Consider the following 26,114-nt stretch of genomic DNA (forward strand, 5'->3'; position numbering starts at 1 on the left):
ACATGATTTTTACCTGATTTTCTAAAAAAAAAAAAAAGAAAATCCTTGCCTGTGTGTTTATTAACTCTGTTTAACATTAACATCTTTAAAGTATACTCTTGACTTTATGACTAATATAATCTTCAGAGCATCGTTCTTTCCCCCTCTTTTCAGCCTCCATTACTGAAAACATGGAGAGCCACGTAGTATAGTATAATTCAGTGACCACAGGGGGCAACAGTGCTCCTGGAATATGAATCCATCCGCTGACCGCGGGGCCGCCAGCTGTGCGCCCGTTGTCCTCCTAGTAAACACGCACCGGATCAGAATCCTGCACGTTTGAACCCACCCCGTTGAACCAAAGGCTGAGGAGGGATTGTGCGTTGTTCAGCCGTGCAGCATCTCGACGCTGGGTTATATAAGCGCGCTGTGCTGTAATCCCCGCCCGCGTCATCGGACGTGACCGGCGTCTGCTGCGCGTTCCGGGGTGGCATCGACCGCTTCGGCGTGTCCTGTGGGTCGTACCTGTCGTCTACTCTTCCTGACACAAAGGAGGCCTCTTAAGGGAAGGAAATCCTCCTCCCCCTCCTCCTCCTCCTGCAGCGGTTCCCGGGTTCAGCACCGTGGTCAGCTCCCGCCTCCACCCTGGAAGCATTGACTCCTGGTCGGATGATCAAACTCAAAGTAGGACAGCAAGGAGTCGGCGGAACACATGAGAGATCACATCTTAGGAGACTTGTACCCCCCCCTTTTGTATTTTTAGCAGCCAGCGAACCGGATGAAGTATTAAAGTTGTTTTGGAGCAGGAGAACCACCGCTGGAGCGCAATGATCTCCCGACACAGGCCGGTAAGTGTTGCTCACCTGGTCCCTCTGATGGGAGCCGTGCGGAGGCTGCAAACAGCTGACACGGTGGGGAATTTCTCATTTACCCACCCTCAATAGATCCTGCGGGGCTCGTAAATATGCGGATTGGTTTAACGACGAGTCAAGTCGTTTTAGGTCACAATTGATGCGCCTTCGTAATGAGACCGTCCATCAGAGGTGCTGGGATCATGTTGAAACACATGAAGGAGTCGCACTTGGGGAGCGCCACCGTCTCCATTATCAGAGACGAATCCAGCCATAAACACTTCAGAAAGCACGTCGGAGGTGGCACAGTTCCGAGATTGAAATGTTCCCGGGATTGATTAAACATTTGTGAGTGGCTGGGAATTTGTGAGGGAATCCATTGATGCATCTGGTGTAGAGGCAGAACTCAGCCGGCGATATCAGCCTAGAACACAAAAAGAACACAATTTGATGCAGAGCAAAGGATAAAAATACTCTCATTTTTGCTTCAGGAACAAAATGTTTTCCTACTTTATCACTTGGTTTGTAATTTTCTGTCAGGAAATGAGCCTCTTCACCTGCCGAAGTCTAGAAAAGCAACACAAATGTCCGTTTTCCACTCTTACAAACCATCATCACAGGATAGAAAAACAAAAATGACCGTCAGACTCCAAAGAACATTCACAGTTCACAGTTAAAACATAAACATGCTGTAGACATTCGACTGGTTCCGAACCACCCAGCAGTGGCTTTTAAGGTCCAAGTGATATGAATAAAGCTAAATGCAAATCATGTTAACTGGTAAGATAAAACTGCGCGGATCTCTTCCTGTCTCCATGTGTATTAATCTCCCCCCGCGGGGCTCTTCGGTCATAGCTGCCCTTGGCAGCGGCGGGACGCCCCCTGCTGCCCTGGCTGCGGTACATGCATCCCCACGTTAATGTTTTATTGTCTATGCTTTTTTATTCATGCATGTATTGAGGCGCCGCGTCTTAAAGCATTCCAAAGTTGTTGCTCATGCGTCACACGTACCGTTAGATATGACGCGCGCATCACTCATACGCGCGTGTATCCTCCCCTCTCCTCTTGCTCTCTCTCCTTCTCTTATCCTTCACCTGTCTCCGTTACCCTCGCCCATCCTACGTCCGAGCTGCGCGGTGCTCCAGCCCTCCCGCACACGCCGCGCTCCCGCTCCTCTCCTCTCCTCTTCCAAGGTCGATGTCGGGAGCTCTGGTCTGCGGAGGGACAGGAATAGCAGGTTCTCTGCAGAATGTCGCGGCTGCTCCCGCTCCTGCGTGCGTGCTTGTGTGTGCGCGAGCGTGACTGAACGCATTCCAGCGGAGCCGCGTGCGAGCGAAGCCAGACTTTTGAAGGATGACTGGGGGCTGCGGGAGGACGAGATGCAGCGTTTTCTCAGCAGCATGGTCCGGAGAGCCGCTTAGAGTGCCGGGGAAGGGCGGGAGCTGCGGCTGCACCGGACTGTGACTGTCTCTGACCCCTTCCCGCCTCTTCCGTCCTCCCCCCTCTCTCTCCCTCCGTCTGCTCTCGGAATCCAAAATTTGGAAGCTGGATTACAAAGGGAATTGGCGAGATGCTCTGAGAGTCTTTGTTTAAACCTCTCTATTTCTCTGTCTGGTGGTCTTCCTCCTTCCTCTTCCTCTTCTGGACGGTTCTCCCTGGCAGAGTCCCGGCTCCACCATGTCCTTGGCGTTCTGTGGGAACGAGAATAACTCGGTGGCCTACAACGTGGACGCGGGGGTCCTGAACAACGGCTGCTTCCTGGACGCCCTCAACGTGGTGCCACATGTCTTTCTCCTCTTCATCACCTTCCCCATCCTCTTCATCGGTGAGTGTCCCTGGACGGTAAAGTCACACGCCACCCCTCCCATCTGGAAACACACACACACATGTACGCGCACTCACACTGCTTTGTCAGCAGAACCTGGGGTTTTATACAAGCTTAACCTTTGGCTGTGATGAAGAGCCGCTGCATGATGTTTGTAAGTGCTTTACTTAAACACTTTAACCTTCACTGTACAAACGGCCCTGGAGGGTTTGGTTACTCCCTCCTGACTCTACAGTCACCAGCAGAAACATGAGTCTGCATGTCAAATCCTTCCCGTTGACCTGTGGCGTCCGGGAGCAGGTGCCACCAAGCCTGGTGTGAGGTTACACCTCCTCTGCCTCTCCTTCCTGTCGGCTTTATCACGCGTGCAGCGCGGCGGGGACCGTCGCGTGTTTCCCTGCAGCAACGCATGTTCGGGCCTCAATCAGAAGCTGCGTTTCTTTCTCCTGTCAGCCACGCAGGAAACTGGAACCATTTCTTTTTCTCACTGTTTAAATGGTTTGACAGCAGCTCCGTGTTCCTGCTTCAGCAGCTCTTTAATTCAATTTCACACTGACAAGCACTGGCACTTTTTGAAATGGGTAGTCTGTTATCCTGTTATCATTTTAGATAAACGCTGTTGTTCAGAGGATAATTGAACCCTTCTGCATCACAGTGAGGCTGAACAAGATGTGAATGTACTATAGTATCTCCCTGTTATCCCTTAAACTAAGCTTCAGGGTCTGAAGTGTTTGTTATGCAGCGTTGTGACCTGAATCGACTCATAAGATGTAAATATACCAGTGAAATGCTGCAGACACACACACACAAAAAACAGCACACGTTAATAGTGGTAGTTAAATTCCCTCTGGCTCAGAAGGGGGTTAAAAAGAACAGTGCAGATGTGGCCCACATTTACAACCTAGAATCCCACCCTCCAGTATGTGGTAACGGTTTAACCTACATATTTTTGGAAGACCATATATCAGCCAGTGTTTTTTGAGGAACGTGTTTCTGATAGCAAGCATTGGGTTTGAATACAGAAACATTTAGTTCTGGTTTAATTTGTAGGGAAGCTAAAAGAATGCTGTTATTGACCTGCTCTTGCTCTGGGTACAGTTAAAAGCAAGCAAAGACAAGAAAAGCCTTAAATGGCTCCCTTAAGGGATTTATCTGGAACATCAGAGAAAAAAACACACAGAAAGGTCCTCACAGGTGCAGTCAGATGCACAATGAGAGCTGAGCTGATTTGCCATTTCACCCATAAATGTTACCTGAGCATTTAAATGGAAGGCGGAGACACGTTGTCATGCCTGTCGACCTTTTGTCAGAGAGCACGTTAGCTCGTTAGCGTACTGCTAAAAAAAAAGAAACGCTGTCAGCCTGATTGCTGCTTGTCTTGTTTTGAGTCACAAAGATCCCGTTTGATCCATTGTCCTTGACCTGTGAGTGGATAGCCATGGGAACACAAGCCTTACCGTCAGGCTTGGTAAAAACATATGGTTAGTTAATAACTCAAATGATAGTTATTGCAGAAATTTGAGCAGATGGTTATAGGCTCTGTGTGTGTGTTTGCGTGTGTGTGTGTGGGGGGAATGTAGGACAAATGAGCTGCTATGGCAACAGTGGCATAAACAGTCTCTATGCTGCTCATGTGTGCTGGTGTGTAAAGAGTTAACAGAGTCTTGCAGGCTGACAAGATCCTCAGCAGAACATCCCTTCAGTGTGGGGCCTGTTAGTTGCTCTGCTGTATGAAACCTCTTTATCATGGTGCTCAAGGCTGCAGTGGGGCTGCAGAGCACTAAAAACTGTCCCCAGGTCAGTCGTAGGGAAAAAAACCAAATAAAAAAAATCCAGTTTTCTTGACTTCATCTCCTCCGTGCGAAATTTTACTGCCTCTCGGTGCGTGTTGGAATGCTGAAGCTCTGACTTTCTTCATTTCCGGTTTGAGGTTGGGGCAGCCAGAGCTCAAAGGTCCACATCCATCACAGCACCTGGCTCCACTTCCCTGGTCACAACCTGCGCTGGCTGCTGACCTTCGTCCTCCTCTTCGTCCTTGTCTGTGAGATCGCAGAGGGCATCGTCTCTGATGGGTATGTCATTAACCCTGCTCCTGTCTCTGTACAGGTATTATAGTTGTTACAGCCTGGGTAGGGTGTAGGTATTTACGCTGAGCAGTGATCGATGATGTATTATTTTGTTTTCTTTCGTTTAATTGAGTCCTGATACAGGCGGAGGACGTTTGAGGGCGGATCCCCTCCACAGGCCAGCCTGAAACAGGGATGAATGAATGCAAAATAAGCAAATGGGAAGGCTAGAATGTTAGCATGTTTAATTAACGACTTGTATCTCTACAAAGTAACGAGTGAGCAGCTGACAACACAGGAAATCCCAGCATGTGTACGGTGTCAGCAGTATGTCAATAAACCATATTTACTGCTTTTACACCTCATTGAGCAGGTGGACAAGATCAATTCAATTCAATTGCTGCAACTTGCATGTTTAATCTCTTGGTCAGTGGAATGAATTCACATGGTTTATTTTTAACTTTAAAATCATAGCAGATGTTTGTGAAAGGGACGTGTCATTTAGCAGCGAAAACCAACATTTTTCATTTTGCTCTCACCTCCTCTGTGTGTTTGCAGGTTCAGCCAGTCGCTCCATCTGCACCTGTACATGCCTGCCGCTCTGGCCTTCATGGCTGGCATCACGTCCATCATCTATTATCACAACATTGAGACCTCCAACTTCCCCAAACTGCTGTTAGGTACAGTATTCTTAAATCTACCACTCTTCTGGTTCTTGACTTTGTATCTGTAGCTCAATAAACATAATAATAGACCAGTTTCAGCTCTTTGTGTGTAATTGTCACATGGGTCAACAGGATGAAGGGTTCCTTCCTTCCATCCGTGTGCAGAACGGTTGAAGGAATCACCATCCACTCGACCTGCGTGGCCTTAGTGCTTCCTTTTTACTAACAATGATGAGTCTCAGGTCAATAAATTATGACCTCATACATGACCATTTCGCTCCAAACACTAACCCTTTCACTTCCTCCATCGCCTGTAATCCTTTAATCGTGATCATGCTGCATCTTTCTACCCCCCCCCCCCCATGCATTATCACTTCCTCCTCAGTCAGCTCGGTGAACGCACACCTCCCTTCCCCTTCGCCAAGCCGCCTCCAGGCTTCAAGGTCTCTATTCTTCAGTCTCTCTCCCCAGAGGGAAGAAATCAGATCCTAAGCCTGAGGCTCCAAACACAATCAAGCTGACGTTTTAATGTTCATTATTGAGCTGCCAAAGCAGCGGGGGTTAGTTAAATAGCCTTAATAATAATTGTGATATTCTAATCTAAATATTAATGGCGCTGTTCCATCTGTGCAAACTGTCTGCAGTTCTGCTGATCTACTGGGTGCTGGCCTTCATCATGAAGACCATCAAGTTTGCCAAATACACCGAGCATGGCATCGGCCCGCGGCAGCTACGCTACTGCATCACTGTGCTGTTGGTGCTGCTCTACGGGCTCCTGCTCGCTGTGGAGATCAATGTGATCCTGGGCAGGGTCAGTGAGCCTTCTGTCTCTACTTTTATTCTGTGTCCACTTCCTGTCATTTGGTGCTGAAGTTTCTGACAATTACAGATGATGATGATGATGAGAACCTTCTAAAGACACCAAATACTATAACTAAATGAGCACAAAGCAGCAGGGGTCTTTTTTTCCACCACTTGTGCTCTTTTACTCTGATTCTCTTCCTTTGACAGTCTGTAATTGTGAATCTTTACAGAGCGCCTGAAGATTCTGCACCAGATTACCGACAATTAAATTGTAGAGACAGTTGATCTCTCAGCGGCTGTAATCACTCCTTCTAATAACACCATGTTAGACTGTAGGCTTTGTGTCCCCCCCAAGAATGGAGCAATTATCTTCTCTGGGTTGTGTAGATCACGGCTGGATGAATCGGCTCCACGCGTTTTCACATTCTCTGCTTTTATATGCGTCTGCACCTTCACAGCGCTATGTTTGCTTTGCCAACCCGACCGAGGTGAAGCCCCCCGAGGACCTCCAGGACCTCGGTGTACGTTTCCTGCAGCCATTTGTAAACCTGTTGTCCAAAGCCACCTACTGGTGGATGAATACCTTCATCACCTCGGCTCACAGACGCCCCATCGACCTCAAGGTCATCGGCAAACTGCCCATCGCAATGAGAGCCCGCACCAACTACATGAAGCTGCGTGAGGCGTTCGAGGACCAGAAGGTGAGTCCTCTGAACTCAACAACAAAATTCCTTAAAAAGAAATTAAAAGTCATGGATTATCTGGTAGAAGTGTTTGTGTCACAGGCCTGGAATCATCCGGGAATCACATTTTCTTTCCTGTTTTCATAAAAACTTTGGTTTACTGTATGTCCTGAGATGACTCATCTGCAGCTGATCTAGAGCCAGTAAACTGTAGTCGGACGTCACAGCGAAGGAATAAATTACAAGCAAATATCTAAATAGCGAGCTGCCTTTGAGCAGACATGTACAATCACTCCCCCCGAGTCACAGTTGACAGTGAAGTTTTTCCACTTCGTTCCCTGTAAATAAAGGACGCAGCAGCTGCCATGCAGCAGGAGGACTGTAATTATCACCTTAAACGGTGGGTTTCTTCATCAGTGCTCTGGCTCTTCTCTCGTCCTGACAGCGCGCAGATTCAGGAAACTGGCATCTGTGCTGGCGCTGGTCCACAGCCTGCAGAGACGTGGCATTGAGAAGCTGCCCCATTTATCTTGTTTCCAAACCTGTGAATCTCATTTGAACAGCAGTTAAAAGATTCAAAATTTGAGTTTAAAGGATGTCCTACTGAAGAAGGTCCCTGCAGTTACACGACTGCTTCCCTTTTGGATATTATTTGTTCCCTCTTTACTCTTTCTCACTTACGCAGCATGTGTCAAAGGTCAGAGGTCGGGCGGAAGGGCCTCCTCATAGGGTCAACGTTTTCCAGTGTTTGGAACTCGAGATCCGTCACGGCTGCGTTTGTTGTGAACGGCATCTCTCTTCCTTCCGGACAGGAGCGGGGGATGAGAGAGGATGAGAGATCCCAGTGGTGGTGGTGATGAGGGGGGGGGGCATGTTTAGTGGAGAGCCCAGAGGCAGCGCGTTGTTTCCAGTCTACTGTGAACGAGGCGACATCTCGACCCTTGTGGGGGTGAAAGCACTGCCGCGCGTCATGGGAAGCTAGTTCCACGCCGCCTGTGTGAGAATGAAACGTCCCACCCTGACGACCGTCCGCAAGGTGGAAAGAAGCGACGTGTGTTTTGTTTGTGTGACGGGGGGGTGGGGTGGGGGATCTGTGTGACACACAATAAACATCTCCATGAGAAGGTTCAACTCCAAAAGAAGCGCGAATGCTGAAAGCGCCGTGATGACGTCTGCTCTCACAGCTCTGACATCTGAGAATGAGTCATGCACACACGCACGCACACACACACACACACACACACACACACACACACACACGCACACACACACACACACGTTCGCCTCTGAAGCACACCATCAGAACAATCCACTGTATTAATTCCCAGATTGATTTTTAGAATCGGTTGATGTTGGTGTTTACTGGTTTCACTACTGGTTACTGGTTAATCCTCACGCGGTCCCTGTCCTGGTTTTCCAGCATCATTAGGTATTGAGCTGTGGACCACAGATCCTTCCCATGATGCATCATTTTAACCTGACCTAATTCTCCGCCTTTTCTTGTAGCATCGAGCTAACTGCTTCTGGTTGATATAATATTCGTACTTCCTGTAGCAGCCATTGCTGGAATATTAATGGGAAACTGATAGATGGGGTGTGTGCTGTCAGCCCCAGTTTCATGGCTCCCTGTAGACTGAACTCCTTTGTTTTATATATGTTCCATCAGAGGCCTCAGGCTACGGCACCGCTGGGTCCAAAGATGATCTGGCAGGCCTTGAGGAAGGCGTTCGGCAGGCCGCTCATCCTCAGCATCACATTCCGCTTCCTGGCCGACCTGCTGGGCTTCGCCGGCCCTCTCTGCATCTCCGGCATCGTGCACCACATCAGCAGGGATAACCGCACCATTCAGCCGCCGGTGAGCATGAAACTTTAATTCAGGTCTTCTTTACCACTGCTGGTTTGTGTGAGGGAGAAATATGCTGACACTAAGAGGACAGATGGATTTTAAAAGTCCAATGTGATTGAGGGCATTTTGGCTGGTCCTGAGAACCTTTAAGGGCCATTTGAGGGTTAAGACTAATGTTAAAGTTCAACTCAAAGAGGATTCAGAAACAGAAAACAGTCTGGGCAGAGTTTCTGCACCGCTGCCAGAGTTCTGATGAGACATTTATGAGGCCGTCTCCGCTGCACCTGCACAATGGTGCACTAATTTAGTCCTCGTCAAATATTTAGGGGCCTTGCCACTTGGGGTCTCAGTTTCCAGACTGTCATAAATCATCCCGTCATGCTTTCATTTCACTGAGAATATCTCATCCTATAATCTGTTACATCGCCCCAGGGGAGTATTTGGGACATCAAAATTCATTTGAAAATACTCAAGAGACGTTTAGAGTAAATGTCCATAACCTGGACGCAACGGGCGTCATTAGTAACACAAGACGCGATGGTTTGTCAGGTAAACACGGAGAGAAAGCAAAGAGGGAAGATCCATGGGTGAGTGGAGGTGGATTTGGAAGTGGATTCGAGGCTCATTTCTTATTGAAGCGAATTGGAATTAAACTGTCCTCAGAGGAGATGCTGTGTTGACGAGCATCTCTGGTTTCAGCCTCACTCGATCGGCTCCAGTCTGAGTTTCCCAGGCGTCTCTCTGACCTCTGGCACTGGAGTGGAAATGATCGACTGGATTGGATGGTTTTTTTTTAGTCACATTAGAAAGAGGTTTAGTTAAAAATGCCTTCCGAGCACAAAGTCAGATCCAGGCGTGCAGCGGTCTGGCTGAGTAACCTTCCTCGTGTCCCTCGGGTTAATAACTGATCGATGCCTCTACCTGTATCTGCCCCCTCTCTGCTGCCTCCAGATGTCTCTGCTGGGGATCTATTTCATTTCCTCCAAAGAGTTTTTGGAGAACGCCTACGTGCTGGCCGTGCTGCTCTTCCTCGCCCTGCTCCTGCAGAGGACCTTCCTCCAGGCCTCCTACTACGTCGCCATCGAAACGGGCATCAACCTGCGCGGGGCCATACAGGCACGGCGACATTCTGGGACCTTTTGAATGTCGTGGACATGGATCTTACCGTGATTATTCTTTTCTCAGACTAAAATCTACAACAAGATCATGCGCCTGAGCACCTCTAACATGTCCATGGGGGAGTTAACGGTGGCTCAGATCTGCAACCTGGTCGCTATAGATACCAACCAGCTCATGTGGTTCTTCTTCCTCTGTCCCAACCTGTGGGCCATGCCAGTACAGGTAGGAAACCCTCACCTTGTTAGCATGTTTCAGTTATATGTAGAACACATGACTGGAATCATAGGCCACAATCTGCAGCTGTTTCTTATTCACCATGGTGAGTTTGTTGTATCTGTGTTCTGTTTTGTAATGTCCCCCCCGTCCTCCTGTGTCGATTTCTCCCTCTGTGCTCCTCTTCCCTCACCTTACCTCTGCGTCTTTCACCTTCAAGTGTCTTGTTTGCTTTTCCTTTTCTCTTGGTTGGCTGATTTTTGGATGCGACCTGTTTCTCTTAATGTTTTCTCGTTTGAATCGGGATCCGCTTTGGAGGCTCTGATCCTGACAGAACTCTATAAGTGTATATTTATTGTGAGTAAATCCAGTTTTTGCAATCAGAATCCTGTAAGGTAGATGGCAATATGAGAAAAGGGTCAGACAAAGGAGGTAAAGCTGCAGAAAGAGATAAGAGGCTGAGAAAGCGAGGAATTAAAACAAATCCTCACATACTTAAAAGGCTAGAAACACCCAAGCCCACCCCCACCAAAAAAATCCCATTTTGCAATATTGCAATATATATGGATTCTATTGCCTTAAGGCTCGTCATGTATGTTGAATGGAAATTTGTGTTCTTCACAGTCATAAGAGCTACATCTGAGCATGCCGGCCGTAACAGGTTAGCATTAGCACACATTTCTTGTATTGTTCACAAATCACCGAGTCTTTTCCCCTCCGGTTTGGATGGCGTGAAGCTCACTGGGCAGCCGTGTCTACACAGAGGTGTGAAAGCAGAGGAAATAGCATCAGGTGTTATGGCTCCTGTGGGAACTCGCTGCAGATGTGAACAGTCGATTTCCAGCCTGTATGAAGGTCATGCTGTAATGCCGTGCTATGAAATGAATTTAGCCCAGCATGCTGGATGATCCATGTTGTTATTTGTGTACCAAAATATCAGAGCAACTCTATTGTGGAAAACACCAACTCAAAATCCAAATGAGAGGCTTCTGAAGGGAGTTTGTGGGTCCACGACTCTCATTTAATCACCACAAACAAATCTTGTAATTATTCAAAACAGAAACGTGTTGCTTGTCAATAAAGCATTACAAGAGAGAACAAACTCTTCCCCTATTACCCATCAGCCATCTGGTCCTCAGTGGGGCAGCTAATCTGACAGATGAAGGGGAAGCTGCTTTACTGTCAAATGTCACATTCATCTCCATCTGGTTGTGGGAGTCCAGGGGGATCTCTGAGTCATGCCCGGACTCAGCGTGGAGCGAGGATGGTGGGAGGCAAAGACGGAAGTTTTTCAGGCTTCTCTCCAATCTGGAGCCTTAGAAACCCACCTGGTATTCTCCTTTAAGCCCACTTATCGTCTCCCCGAGGACGCCGTTTCTCACAATGTGACGAGCTCCGTGAAAATCTGCTACTTTCCTCTCCTTGAGGTGAAGGTGTCCTCTGTGGTTCACAGATAATTGTGGGGGTAATCCTTCTCTACTACCTCTTGGGAATCAGTGCCTTGATCGGCGCCACCGTCATCGCAGTGTTAGCACCCGTGCAATACTTTGTGGCCACCAAGCTGTCCCAGACCCAGAAGAGCACTCTGGTGAGCGCGTTCATCCCACAGCCAATCGGTGAGAAACCCTTTAAACAAACGTGTCCTGAATGAGTCGCTGCCGTGTTGCCCTCTTCCCGCCGGCAGGATTACTCCAGCGAGCGTTTGAAGAAGACCAACGAGCTGCTGAGAGGCATCAAGCTGCTGAAGCTGTATGCCTGGGAGCGCATCTTCTGCGACAGCGTGGAGGAGACCAGGGGCAAAGAGCTGACCAGCCTGCAGGCCTTCGCTCTCTACACCTCCATATCCAGTAAGGCCCCGCTCTCCGTGCGAACACGCACAGGTTGGACTCTTTTTATTTGATGCTATCTTCATGCTCCCCCTGTTTGGCTCCTGGTTTCAGTTTTCATGAACGCAGCGATCCCCATCCTCGCAGTGCTGACAGTGAGTTTTTCCACGTTGATTCCCGTGTTATGAATAATTAAATATCCACTGCTTCATCACTGACCTCCTGGAGCGTGAAGGACGCAGCTCTGAAGGTCTAAAGTGTCAGAGGCATGCTAGCAGCTCTCTGACCCCTCATAAATCGCTGGCTGCTGACAGGCCGACGCTTCTCCTCACCTTTCAGACGTTCGTGGTCCACGTTCACATCTCCGAGGACGCCGACCTGTCTCCAGCCGTGGCCTTCGCCTCTCTGTCGCTCTTCCACATCCTGGTCACGCCGCTGTTCCTGCTCTCCAGCGTGGTGCGCTCCACCGTCAAGGCTCTAGTGAGGTGAGGACCAAACACGTTATCAGGGGCAAAGCTGTGACGCCCAGGATGGGATGTTTCTCCTGAGGTGATCAGAGCAACGAAAAGGTTGTTTCGTTAACAGTTAGCAGGCATAATATTTGTTTATGATTATAAAATTAGACTAATCTGATGATACTCCCATTTTAATTTGCCAGGGCCCTTTTTGTCCTGGGAAACGGCTGCATGCTGGCCTCATTAATCCCAGCCTCTGCAGCAGAATGAGGGTAATGTGAGGACCAACACATGCTTCCTGTATATGCTGGGAGGGCTCCATCTGACTGGACTGGGGGAGCAGTTATGTTCTGCTGTTAGGCTGTTAGTTGGAAGCTCCCTTGATCTTTTTTTGGGAATCTATTTTTGGGAAGGCAGAGTCTGACACAGTTTGAGCTTCCAGGGAACTGAAGAGGTTTTTATCTCTGCACAGGATTTCAGGGCACTATCTTAACTGCAGAGTCACAGTTTCTTGATTTTCGCTGCTGAGCCGAGGCTAACGGGACATTTTTAGCACTGATGTGAGTGTGGATGTTTGCTCTGGCTGAGCATCATCATTCTGCATCCTGAATGTCTTCATCAATTAGACGCGCGCATAAGTCACTGAGTAAATGAGAGGAAATTAGCAGTGGTGGAGGGGGAGTGTAGCTCTGTTATGTAACAGATTTAGTGGGTTTGTTCTCAACAGAAGATACCTGGTTTAATGACCTGTAGGGAACAGCAGCAACACCAAGATCACTGATGAGGGTCCTCTCTCCTCCCACCTCTCTCCTCCTTCCTTTCTCTCCCTTCCTCTCTCATTCTTCCTATCTCCTCCTTCCTATCTCCTCCTACCTATCTCCTCCTACCTCTCTCCTCCTTCCTCTCTCCTCCTTCCTCTCTCCTGTTTCCTCCACAGCGTTCAGAAGCTCAGTGAGTTCTTCTCCAGTGATGAGATTGGAGAGGAGCTGGAGCCCAGAGCCACACTGACCTCTGGCTCCAGCAACCACAACCAAAATAGATACCAGGCTCTGGTGAGCTTACACACACACACACACACACACACACACACACTCAGAGGAATTTTCTATTAGTTTTTTCCTCTCAGTGTCTCTTCTGTCTCCCTGCCGATGTTGTTTTCACTCTGCTGTGACTGTGATTTTCTTGTCTCCTCCGTACCGACTGTTTAAACCCTCTCCCACCCTTCTGCCCCTCATGCCTGATGTTGTACTGTCGCCCTCCAGTCATCCTCTAAGCCTTTCCTGTCATCCGCCTTGTACTCTTTGTCCCGACACCTCCAGCCCCTGAAAGTGGTGAACAGGAAGCGCCCCCCGAGGGATGACTGGAACAACTACAGCTCTCGGGCGGAGCGCGACGGGGACGGCCCCTCTCAGGAGGCTTACCAAGATGTCTGCATCAAGGTGAAAACATGAAATTCACGATAGAACCGCACGCAGAACCAGGCGAGGGTCAGATTATAGTTTGGCTCTTACCCAAAGTGACCAAGGCGACGTTTGTGTGCTCTCGCCAATCAGCATAAATGGAATCGATGTGGCGATGTTTTATTTATGCGGAGGTGGAGGCAGAATTTATGCTGTGTAAACTCTTATTTGCAGCCACCCTCACATAATTGATCAGCTGGGAAAAGAGTCGATAATAACGAGCTGCATAAATTATACTGCAGGCCAGTTGAGGTCGTAAAATATAATTATTGTTTTAGGAGTTTGTGGCATCTGTCTCCTCTGCCCCTAATGGATGGCTGCAGTAATACAACTAGCACCTTCTCAGTTTTAGGCATCACAGGGGCCAAACTGGGCAAGACAAATGACCTAATTTCCAGAAAATGAAATGTAATCATTAAATAATAATGGTGCATCAATAGATGGAGTTCTTCATCCTAAATCTAGTTCTGGTCATCTTGACTACTCACGGATTCACAGTTGAGTCTCGCCTCCTCTGCTGTCCTCAGATCAGCAGCGGTTATTTCACCTGGACTGATGGGACGCCAACACTTTCAAATGTGGACATTAAAATTCCCTTTGGTGAGCATTCAGGGGGAGAAGGGTGGGTTCCACGGTGCCGGAGCCAGAGGTTTTCCTGCTCTCACCCGGCTCTTTTCTGTGCCTCTCTTTGTGTCTCTCAGGTAAACTGACAATGATTGTTGGTCAGGTGGGTTCTGGAAAATCCTCTCTGTTACTGGCGGCACTGGGAGAGATGCAGAGAATATCAGGGACGGTCACCTGGAACAGGTCAGCGCCCAGAGTGATCTTTTCTTGAACTAACGTCGGGGTTGTTAGCGTCTAAAATGAAAAGAAAACAACTCCCAAAAAGAGGTTTTTCTGCCTGTTTACGTTTGTATTGAGGTTGAGTTTCTGTTAAAGATGTATTCAAAGCAAGGAAAATTGTGCCCTTGTATAAGGGGAATCCAGTGCAGAGGTCAAAGGTTAATCTGAAGGCAAATTCTTCACTCAGAGGGATCTGATTTACCTCTAAAAGCATCACCTTAATGAGCTCTTCCAGTGATATTTGTTAGTTATATTGCAGTGACAAATTATACCACCATGACATTTTGATGTAATTAACCCCCCACGTGCACACGCACACGCACACGCACACACACACAAAGAGGGTTCCTAATTCTGCCTGGTGCCAGCGCCCTAGTCGGATCCTGTCCTATATCAGGACGGATCGTCGTTGAACTCTTATCATGTGTCCTGGGGTGAGACGTCCATACTGAGGATGCCACTCAGCGTGTTTCCACCATGTTGGTGACAGAATCAGAGCAATTTGGATTTACGCACAAATTAAAGTGTGCGAGCAGGATTAACAAATAACAGTATGGATGTTCCGTGAAGGTGACCGTGAAGGTGATGGATCGGTGGTGATTCATCAAATCTAGATTTGAATTATTCTATTAAAGTGGACATGAGATCAACAAAGATGGGGGCTTAATGAATGGTGGGAAGATTACATCAAAATGTATTCCACAAACATAACCATGCCCCCCCCCACCGATTCTAAATATAACCCGGATGACCTCAGTCGGGTATCGTGTGAATGTGAGTCACAATCTCAAACCTGAACACTGTAACAGATTGAGGTGTGTTGGACCTGTTGTCCAATAGGAAGCCACCACATGTTGCTATCACAACCTTCAGGACGCCTGACACCACCTTTAATTGCAGCTGTTTTGGGTATTTCATCCATGTCCCTCGCGACCTCCTGGCTTCTCCTCCAACTCTTTGGGTGACTCAAAGTGTCGACTGGAGGGGAAATAACCCTCAGCTGTTCAATCAGAGACAAATGCAGCGAGACATCAGCTCCGGCGTGATTAGCGCGTTTGCGATGACGGCTGAAGGGGGGGTGGGGGGCGATTTGTGGCCTGTGAAGTGCCGATTGGGTTGATGGGGATTTTCTCCTTGTGCTGAATTTTAATGGCTGTTAGAGGCCTGCTGCATTTAAAAGAATACCGGACCATTTTTCCTGCTGCAGTGCTCACATGGCGTTGCACAGATTACGTTAGCATGCTAGCGCAGGGCCAGACTTGCTCCACATTTTAAAAACCCTTTTTTGAGACTGCGCTCTACTAACAAAGGTTAACTGTGGTTTAATCCCAAGCCCAGTTATTAAAGCTGCTAACACAGGTCATTGACTCCCAGGCTCCGCTTTTACATAGTCACTTACAGCGGCGTTTATAGGTGTGTTTGAGATGTCAAAGCTGCTCAGATGTCAGTCACACGTTCAGGTCCAGCAGCTGTGCGCTCATCTGCGATGACATTTGAAAGCCGCTGACGCTAAAAGGTGGAACTCAGCTGTCACGCAGAGGCCTAGCTAAAAATACCAGACATCGCAGGGCTGCGTTCACCCCTCCAGACAGCCAATCAGACGTTAAACCCTTCGCCGTTCAGTTTCTGTCAAATCTATTTAATGTTGTTTTCATCTGTTTTCTGCAGCCTAAAAAATCTGGAGTCGGATGGAGAAGAGAGGCAAGTAACTCTAAAATCACCACTAAACCGTCACCTAGACCTCCGCGTTGAGGAATGTTGAGGAGGCGATGGGTTGGGTCAGAGGTCAAAGGACACAATCACTTAGAAGGAGTAAAAATGAAACCTGAACCCTCTAAAGGACAAAGAGGACACCTTACAGGCAAATTCTGCTGGTTTTGAACACAGTTTGAACACAGTTTCATAATCGTTCATAAAGCGATCCGTCCGTCCCCGATTGTTGACTGAAACGGTGGAGAACATAATATTCACCGACATCTGCAGAACCAGTTTAGTTTGAGGATCTGCTGGAAATATTGAATGAATATAGTGAAGAAAAAAGAAGGAAAACACATCAGTTTGTGTTAGATTTGTAAAACAACTCCCTGTTTTTTTTAAAATGTTGCTGTCATCTACCAATGTGGCACAATGTCATAGAGAGAGACGCGTGCACGAGGAGCAGCAACATTCTAATCTGAGCACAGCGATTCAGACCCCCCCAGAATTTGGGCTGGTTTCCACATCAGCAAATTACAGGAAGCAAAACAGGGAGGGGGGGTGTGCACGGTATTTATGGGAAGGCTAAGATCACGTCTTATGATAGATGGTCACAAGTGTGTGTGTGTGTGTGTGTGTGTGTGTGTGATGTTTCTTTTGCAGCCCTACAGACAGAGAAGCAGCAGGTGATGGAGACATCAGGTGAGCTTTGACAACAGTGGGCGGTCTCCATGGAAACATGGGGAGGCGGGGGTGCGCGCTGGTCTATTCTGACAGCAGAGCAGTTTGTGCTTTTGTCCTTTGTGTTTGTGTCCTGACAGCAACAACATTAAATACGACACAAATTAACATTTGGATGCCCCCTTTTTTTAACGCTTCTGCCATTTGCCAACAGGCAGAGAAGCGCCGTGGCCTACGCTTCCCAGAAGCCCTGGCTGCTGAACGCCACGGTGGAGGAGAACATCACCTTTGAGCTGCCCATGATCAAACCAAGGTCAGAGCTGAAGATGACAAGAAAGCAGAGAACAATTAAGCAGAAATAAATCTCCATGTGCTACTAGAACCACAGCTGAGGAGGGGGGCTGCACCAGCTGACCTCCTTCCCTCCTCGCTCTTTTGGCTGCTTCAGGCCGTTCTCCTGACATTCCTAGTCCTTAATTACAACACAGAAATCGATGCGGTTCCAGATTGAGCTGTTGAGCCTAAATAGAGGTAATCTTGGTTGTGCTTTCTGGGGGTGACTCCGATAAATCAGCGTCAACATTCTGTTAATCTTGCAGCTCAGACGTTGGGAAATGAGTTTTATATTTATGCTGGTTTTATTATCATGACGGAGGCTTTATCTCTGGGTCTAATGGATGTTTATTTAATGGACAGATGTAGTTTGTTGCTGTGGAGGCGTTCTGTTAAAAGCAAGCCAGCCGCTCCTGCTGCCGTTTCTGTCTTTTCCCTCCGTCTCTCTCGCTTCCTCTTGTTTGGTTTTCGGGTGAGAGCAGATCAGCTAATGCACGTTAACCAGTTCAAAGGTTAAAGCTCAACCAACATATTAATTACAGCCCATCACCTAAAAGCTCTGTATACACACTGAACTAAAACCAGTGCTAAAACATTAGCATGTTAGCAGTATCATGTGATAGCGTGCTAACTTTAGAATGGAACGGCGCAGTGAAACCTCACAGAGCTGCTAGCCTGAACACTGTGTCCTTCTTCATATTAACTTCAAAATAATCTGTTCCTTCCTTCTTGATCCTGTGACGTGTTAGCTGTTTATAAAAAATGTTAAAAATACAGCAAGCTGACAGATCTGCTGCCAGCTGCAGCTCTATAGCGAGGAGGGATGTGCTGCGAGACAACGAGCCGCGGTTCATTTGTCACTTTAAATGAGCCGAGGATGTTCATTTATACCTGAGATGCAAGAGCAGAACAGATGTACTGGTGGCACAGCATAGCCTCCACCTCTCTGGGAGATAAAGTCTGCCAGTTACACCATTTTTCTTACCTTGTTGCGGTCATTTCATCACCACCTGAACACCCCTGCAAGCCTTTAATCGTGTGAGCGTGTTTGATTTCATTTTCTTTTAAATGAACAACATGTTCTTCGTGCAAGCCTGAACATTGATGAATACAGACAAACCTTCAGGGAACCATCTTTCATATTAATTACCCTCTGTGCTGGTGTTGCGGAGCTTTTATTCATGTGATATTCAGTGTTGACAACTGTCCCAGTGTTGGAAACAATCAGCCTGTAGCTTCCTGCTGGCTAACATTAGCAGCTGCTCTCCATCCCCAGCTGGATTCTGTTTGTGTTTTTGTCCCACAGATACAAAGCTGTGATTGAAGCCTGCTCCCTCCAGCCCGACATCGACATCCTTCCACAGGGAGACCAGACAGAGATCGGCGAGCGGGTCGGCAATGCAGCTAAAATGATTTTTTTTGAGACAAGAGGTGCTGTGTTCACATTTACAACAATTTAAATCTCCTTTTTTAATGCAGGGCATCAACCTGTCAGGTGGGCAGAAACAGCGAATCAGCGTAGCCCGAGCCCTGTATCAGCAGACCAACATGGTGTTTCTTGTGAGTGCATGGTACACACACTCACACACACGCAGGCATCCATGAAAAAGCCAAATACTCACAGTTCATTAACCAATTAAGTCCAAACAACCTCCCCTCATTACACCAATACAGCAAAATCACCCGTCAGTCAAGAAGATATTTATTACAACTGATATAGTCACCTGGTGTGTGTGACTATTTAAGTCCTGATTCACCAGTTGCATGTATTTGTGCAGGATGACCCATTTTCTGCCTTGGACATCCATCTGAGCGATCACCTGATGCAGGACGGAATCCTAAAACTGCTGAGGGAGGAGAAGAGGACGGTGGTGTTGGTCACGCACAAACTGCAGTACCTACCCCATGCTGACTGGGTGAGACCTGTGTGTGTGTGTGTGTGTGTGTGCGTGTGTGTGTGTGTGTGTGTTTGTGTTATTCTACAAGCTGCATGATGAGGTCCAGCAAAGCGCAGTTCACCATCAAAGTGGACAGCTAGGGTGGACATCACACCTTCAAAGAGTGCGCTACGTTGCATTTGTGTGTCCGTAGATCATTGCGGTGAAAGATGGCACCATCCAGACTGAGGGGACCCTGAAGGACATCCAGAACTCTGAGCCTGAACTCTTTGAGCAGTGGAAAACTCTGATGCACCGGCAGGACCAGGAGTTTGAAAAGGTGATTAGCGTTAGCAGGCACGGCGACGCTTCCACGCGCCCGTGAATACAAATGAAAGCCCCTGCAGAGCTGCTTGACCTCATCGCCCTGAGGTTTAAGGTCCGTTATTGTGGCTCACCTCTGTGCCTCCTGCAGGAGACGGTGGCTGCGAGCATGACGAATCTGGAGAGGAAAAACCTGCGGAGGGCCATGTACTCGAGAGAGGCCGTCAGGACTGAAGAGGACGAGGAAGGTGAGAGCGAACGGGAGAAAGAAAACAACGCGATTAGGAGCGGCTGAGTGTTCAGGGCTAATAAGACGGCGGCTCATTTCCCTTCAAAGTGTATTTCCTGAACGCCACCAACAGTTAATGAAACATGTGTTTATGTAATTAATTGCCAGTGATTTACTCAGATTTAGCACAGAATCGTCTCGATCGCATGTGCGTTGGTGCTAACATAAACTAGCAGGTCGGGGTGACGAGGCCCAACTGCCTGCAGCCACGATGACATCAGCTTCCCTCCTGTTGCGTCCTGCTGCAGCTAGACGATGAATCGGATCGCTGTGGGTGTGTGCGCAGATGTTTGTGCATAATGTGCAGTGGCACTCTCTGTGTTCTGTGTCTCCCGTGCGCTGGTGACACCCCTGTGTGGACGGGTGCGATGGCTCCAACGCCAGGTGCTGCCGCCATGTTCGACCAAGCAGGTGTGCTCAGAAAGCAACGCAAAAAAGAGACAAAACACCGAACGTGGCGTGTAGCATCGTGCCAGTGCTAGAACGCTGCGGCTGCGTGAGCTTCTCCCGCCATCTTTTGATGTCATCATCCATCCCAGCAACATGTGTCACTCCTGCTCCTCAAACCCGGCACATGCTAGCACGAGTAGACAATCGGCAGTAGTGTCTTCACCCCCGTCAGCCATTCTTTCCTTTCCTCTCCTGCTTCCCGTCTGACTTCCTGAAGGCGGGGGGGAGCTTGGGGGAGGTGAACTTCCAGCCTCTGTGAGTGCGTCATGGCTCGCAGAGCAACACACCATCCATGGGAATGAGCACCTGTCTGAGGCGGAGGGACGTGAGGTGTTTCTCTGCTTTGACTCCACTGGTTACAGATAATGAGGAGAATAAAAAGCCGCAGAGTTACAGCAGAGAAGGAGGCAAAAAGAAATCGAAAGCACTCGGCCCGGCTCAGGCGGCTAAACCCGTCTCTGTTTTCTGCCCCAGAGGAGTCAGTGGAGAGCGAAGACGACGACAACCTGTCCCAGGTGATGCGCCAGCGCGCCACCATCCCCTGGCGCTCCTGCGGCACCTACCTGTCCTCCGCCGGGCTCGTCCTGCTCACCCTGCTGCTCCTGTCGCAGCTGCTCAAACACACCCTCATGGTCGCCATCGACTACTGGCTGGCCCACTGGACATCACACGTCATCGCCGCCAAGACCGAAGCCACGGCTCGGAACTGCACGGTGGTTCAGGTAGCTCCACCACATCAGCAGGACGGTCAAATAATCTTAACTTTGATGTTGCGTCACGCTAGAGTGATGTTGTATAACGCGTCGCGTGAGTGGCGGCTGAGCGGAACGCAGGCCGTTCCAGCTCCAGATGGTGCGTTCACTGACGTGCCCCGAAGCCACCAATCTGTGGTTACGTAAAACCCGGAGGTTTTCGAGTGAGCGATGGATTTGGGTGAGAATCGGCGCTCAGGATGGAGGAGGAACCGCAGAGAGAACGCGAGGCTTCAAACAGCTTCGCTCGCAGCTGCTGTTCGCTGCTTCTCACATTAAAGCTCTAATTCTATATTAACAATAAGGATGTTGTATTGTGGGGGTCCTTGTTTCACCGTTTAGTGTTACACAGTTATGCAGAGGCAGGAACCCTGCAGTTGTCTCTCTCTGTCTCTCTCTCTCACACACACACACACACACACACACACACGCTCAGAGCAAATGTGCAGTTAAGTGCAGATAGCTTGTCGCTTGACTGGCGTTGACACAGTGTTTGGCCGAGCTTCAGCGAGTATTTGCCGAGTTTATCTAATCCCTCTACTGGCCTCTGATCCACACCAGGACTCAGAGGTTCCGGGCGGCTGCAGCAGCTCCCTTTTCCTCAGGGGAATTAATTATATTGTGCACTTAGAGACAATTAAGCCCTTTAATATTTCATAATGTGCCTGTTTGCTGATATTAGGGCAAATTACCAGTTATTCTGGGGACGTGAGCTTGGTATTTCATTTGAAACTGGACATTTTTGCTGTAGGTAAATGTTACTGACATTATTAGAGCTTAAGTTAAATCCAGTTTTTATGAGTTGACCGACGCCTGTTTGGCTGCAGGACTGCGGCTTCAGTCACGTCTGGTACCTGTCGGTGTTCAGCGTGCTCTGCTGCCTCGGCATCATCTTGTGCCTGGCCACCTCCGTAGCTGTGGAGTGGACCGGCCTGGAAGTGGCCAAACAGCTCCACCAGAACCTGCTCAACAAGATCATCCTGGCCCCCATGAGGTATAAGGCCAGCACGTGTGTGTGTGTGTGTGTAATGACATGTGAAAACGGAGCCAGCTGTGTCGCTCTGATAGCGTGTGCTCAAACAGATCATTTAAAAGAGAAAACACTCTTAAAGGTGCTCTTACCCGCCCCATTACTCAGAGCTCCATCTGCTGCCCTTCACACCGACCAGGGAGACGCCACATTTGCCTCTGTGGCGCTGACATGTTTGGTGTAAATCACTCTCCTTTGATGTCTCGCCCCCACCTCCAGGCTGTTTGAGACCACTCCCCTCGGAAGCATCCTCAACAGGTTCTCCGCAGACGTCAACACCATCGACCAGCACATCCCCACCACCCTGGAGTGTCTCGCCCGCTCCACCCTGCTGTGCGTTTCCGCCCTGGGGGTCATCAGCTACGTGACCCCTGTCTTCCTTATTGCCCTGTTGCCCCTGACCATCGCCTGCTACTTCATTCAGAAATACTTCCGGGTGGCCTCCAGGTGAGCGAGAGGTTCCCAATCACGCCTCCTTAAACAGATAAACCTTCTCAGGTGATGCTAAGCTTATGCTAACTGCTACTGCTGGTAACATAGGCCTTGTAGCTTCTCGGTGCCATCGCATGTCTTTCCCACCACGGTCCCGTCTCTAATCACCTCTGTCTTGATTTGGTCCCCCAGACTCTCAGTTCTTTTTCATTTGAAAAGCCTCCTTTTGTTCCAGCCTTTAGTGTGACACAATCAAACTGATTTTGGGGGGTCTTCTGTCAGGGATCTGCAGCAGCTGGAAGACAGCACCCAGCTCCCGTTACTCTCCCACTTCTCTGAGACGTTGGAGGGTCTCACCACCATAAGAGCCCTCAGGTACAACAACAGTAACGCAGCTCCAGGGTGGAGCCTTGAAGCCCGTCGTGGTCCAAAGGTGGATGTGAATGACTGTTGTTATCTGTCGCCCCGCAGGTACGAGCCCAGGTTCAGGCAGCGGCTGCTGCAGTTCACCGATGCCAACAACATCGCGTCCCTCTTCCTCACAGCCGCCAACCGCTGGCTGGAGGTCCGCATGGTAACGATGCATCTGCAGCCAGGCGGCGTCGGCCGCGCTCCTCTGCCCCATGTTCCGGCCTGGCCGTGCAACTCCTCTAATCTGGTTTTCCGTCTGTCTGCAGGAGTACGTGGGGGCGTGCGTGGTGATGGTGGCAGCCGTGGCCTCCATCACCAACTCGCTCTACAACCAGCTCTCCACGGGGCTGGTGGGGCTGGGCCTGACCTATGCTCTCATGGTGAGCGCTGCTGATTGTGACCAGCGTCCAGAATTATTTACGTTCTATGAAATCCGATACGGTCGAGATCAACCCTTCCCCTGTGATCGATAATTTATGTATGGAAGGACTCGCGCCGCTGACGTGTCACGGGTTCCCGCTGTGGTATTTCCCGACTCTCCTTCTTGTCCTATCAGGTGTCCAATTACATGAACTGGATGGTGCGGAACCTGGCAGACATGGAGGTTCAGCTCGCCTCCGTCAAGAGGATTAACAGCCTGCTCAAAACAGAACCAGAGAACTATGAGGGGCTGCTCAGTGAGTGCGACTAATGTAGCGCAATTCAACAGGAAGGGGGGGAGGGTTGTTGACCAGCCGTGATACTGGTATAAAAGAAGCCCTGTGGCTGTCTTGTTGTCGTGGTTACATCATAGAACCAGAAATCTTTGAGGAGAAATTTTGAAGCTTTTGAAGTATGTGTTGCTTTACAACAGCCTTCCACCAGGGGGCGATCAAAATGCTGACCTCTGTAGATGAATCGTCTCTTTCTGGGTGTCTCAGCTGTGTCTCAGGTCCCCGACGGTTGGCCCCAACACGGTGAGATCAAGATCCAGAACCTGAGCGTCCGATACGATGCCACGCTGAAGCCCGTGCTCAAAAATGTCAACGCGCACATCAGTCCTGGGCAGAAGGTAACCGATCTGGGATGGATCTGGCGTGAGTGCAGGTGATTCAGCCGTGTTTGTTGACAGGTGGGAATCTGCGGCAGGACGGGCAGTGGCAAATCCTCTTTCTCCTTGGCCTTCTTCCGCATGGTGGACATGTTTGAGGGTAAAACATCAGGACCTCAGTCTGTGCTTAATCCTTTCGGCTCTCTAAAACACTGTTTTCCTTCACAGGGAGGATCGTCATTGACGAAATCGACATCGCCAAGCTGCCCCTGCAGACCCTCAGATCCCGCTTGTCTATCATCCTCCAAGACCCCATCCTGTTCAGCGGCACCATCCGGTACTGAGCTCCCACCTACTCAGAGACCCTCAATAGAACCAGAACTGAGATAACAGAAACATTTCCAGTGGCAAGACTAGTTGGCACAATTCCGAGTCTAATCTGAAGCAGGAGCAGAACTCAGGGTGTGCAGATAAAGACTGCACTGAAAACTTCACACGTTTATTTTTAGGCTTCGCCCCGACTGCCTGGAAAAATCTTTGTCTTGTTGAGAAGAGCAGAGGAGATGCTGACGTGTGTTGGTGTGTGTGTTACAGGTTCAACCTGGACCCAGAAATGAAGGCTACAGATGAGATGCTCTGGGAGGCTCTGGACATCGCTCAGCTTAAACCTGTAGTTAAATCCCTTCCAGGAGGCCTAGGTGATTACATGTGTTCACATGCAATCTTGTCTGTGCTACAAAGTGAGGACCGGACCACACGGTCTGCTCTGCAGGGTCTAAACCTTAAGCAAATAATTATGGAAGGATGTAGTTGGAGCTGCGGAGCTCTTCAGATGAGGTCAAGCATGTGATTCAGGAATTAGCTACACAAGCTTCACATGCACTGAAGGAGCTCCGGAGCAATCGATACATTATGCCTGTATATAATAGTGAAAACACTCTTTGTGTGTGTATTTGTTTTTTTGGCAGATGCCACAGTAACAGAGGGCGGCGAGAACTTCAGCCAGGGTCAGAGACAGTTGTTTTGTCTGGCCAGAGCCTTTGTGAGGAAGAGCAGCATCCTTATCATGGACGAGGCCACAGCTTCAATAGACATGGCAACGGTGTGTGTGTGCGTGCGTGTGTGTGTGTGTGCGTGCGAGGGAGAGATGTCAGATGGAAGCATTTAAAGGAAATTGCTATCAGAAAGAAAAGGTAAAGGACATTAGAGTCAGTACAAATGGAAGAGACAAGCGGTTTATAAGGTGAAGCGAAATCTCATCCGTCGGCATGGAAACTGTAAGTAAAATGGCCTCTGATATATGAGGATTCACACACACTTACGGTTGTAAAGGTCTGCTCCGTCAGCACGGGAGCACAGAGGCAATAACCTGGTGGACTTACCCCTCTTGGGAAGAAAAGGAAGTTTTGATCGGATGGTTTGCAGCCAAACATGAAACTCGATATCTGGGATGCTCCATGTGTAGTGGACCTCCACCGCTGCCTGATGATGTAAGCGAGGATAGAAAGAGGAGTGCAGGCCGAGTTGTGCATGAGGCAGCCTGAGGGGAAACAGCAAATGGTTCCTTCTTTCTGAAGAACCTAAAATCAGCCACAAAGAGCCTTGACTTCCTGCTCCTCTTTGTGCCGCGCTTGGCTCCCCTTGAGGGAACGCGCTTCATTCCATCAAGCGAAGTGACAAAGTAGGAGGTCAAGCAGTGTTTCATTCTTGTCTGGACTCTTAGACCTTGATGTTGGTAATAATCTGCCCTGACAGGAGAGCATCCTGCAGAAGGTGGTGATGACGGCCTTCGCAGACCGAACCGTGGTCACTATAGCAGTGAGTAAGGTGGCGCCGCCATGCCTGCACCCCCACCACCGCCTTCCTCTGACGGTTCTCTCCCTCCCGCAGCACCGCGTCCACACCATCCTGAATGCCGACCTGGTGATTGTGATGAAGCGCGGGATCATCCTGGAGCACGACCGGCCCGAGGCCCTGCTGGAGAAGGAGGACAGCGTCTTCACCTCCTTCGTGCGAGCAGACAAGTAGCACAAGACGTCATCAAAGGAAGACATTTCAAAGTGCAATTGTCCGACGGAATATACAAGTATTCGGTTTATTTTGTATTCATGTTGTATTATATTTGTACATTAAAGTTAAACTCTTTGTTAATAAAACATAATTTATCACTGACTG

At 49.0% G+C, this 26,114-nt stretch overlaps 1 protein-coding gene and 1 long non-coding RNA gene across 3 annotated transcripts; one reads left to right on the forward strand and one right to left on the reverse strand.

The window, feature by feature from the left end:
- The first annotated feature begins 116 nt into the window (after positions 1 to 116).
- Positions 117 to 26,105, forward strand: LOC101077334 (ATP-binding cassette sub-family C member 8). 2 transcript variants are annotated; one of them, XM_029832508.1, is made up of 39 exons: positions 117 to 827; positions 2,493 to 2,655; positions 4,586 to 4,727; positions 5,280 to 5,401; positions 6,031 to 6,197; positions 6,649 to 6,891; positions 8,540 to 8,728; positions 9,671 to 9,835; positions 9,905 to 10,060; positions 11,505 to 11,639; positions 11,736 to 11,898; positions 11,992 to 12,032; positions 12,217 to 12,362; positions 13,270 to 13,384; positions 13,595 to 13,771; positions 14,320 to 14,392; positions 14,494 to 14,599; positions 16,304 to 16,336; positions 16,994 to 17,032; positions 17,226 to 17,324; positions 18,651 to 18,735; positions 18,824 to 18,904; positions 19,123 to 19,260; positions 19,436 to 19,561; positions 19,697 to 19,793; positions 20,759 to 21,006; positions 21,864 to 22,030; positions 22,286 to 22,513; positions 22,781 to 22,873; positions 22,970 to 23,072; positions 23,176 to 23,289; positions 23,466 to 23,586; positions 23,830 to 23,960; positions 24,021 to 24,099; positions 24,168 to 24,276; positions 24,534 to 24,637; positions 24,908 to 25,041; positions 25,695 to 25,757; positions 25,830 to 26,105. In XM_029832508.1, exons 1-39 carry the CDS (start codon positions 807 to 809, stop codon positions 25,965 to 25,967), a joined length of 4,854 nt encoding a protein of 1,617 aa, XP_029688368.1. In that variant the 5' UTR covers positions 117 to 806; the 3' UTR covers positions 25,968 to 26,105. The 2 variants fall into 2 exon arrangements, with proteins under 2 accessions (XP_029688368.1, XP_003967403.2); XM_003967354.3 differs by having other exon boundaries at positions 13,652 to 13,771; positions 25,830 to 25,967.
- Positions 821 to 2,459, reverse strand: LOC115248718 (uncharacterized). The gene is made up of 3 exons (XR_003887474.1): positions 1,842 to 2,459; positions 1,341 to 1,397; positions 821 to 1,254 (listed from the first exon to the last, which is right to left on the reverse strand). It is a non-coding gene; the product is annotated as an uncharacterized lncRNA (long non-coding RNA).
- Positions 26,106 to 26,114: the final 9 nt, after the last annotated feature.

The sequence above is a fragment of the Takifugu rubripes genome, unplaced genomic scaffold (genome assembly GCF_901000725.2).
Source record: "Takifugu rubripes unplaced genomic scaffold, fTakRub1.2, whole genome shotgun sequence".
NCBI lineage: Eukaryota > Metazoa > Chordata > Actinopteri > Tetraodontiformes > Tetraodontidae > Takifugu > Takifugu rubripes.

What these genes read in the sequence shown, in the direction of transcription:
- LOC101077334 (XM_029832508.1), top strand. Translation starts at nt 807, where the DNA reads ATGATCTCCCGACACAGGCCG. An exon ending in CTGCCCATGATCAAACCAAG is followed by an intron (nt 17,325 to 18,650) that starts GTCAGAGCTGAA and finishes TTTGTCCCACAG; the next exon opens with ATACAAAGCTGTGATTGAAG. An exon ending in TACTTCCGGGTGGCCTCCAG is followed by an intron (nt 22,514 to 22,780) that starts GTGAGCGAGAGG and finishes GTCTTCTGTCAG; the next exon opens with GGATCTGCAGCAGCTGGAAG.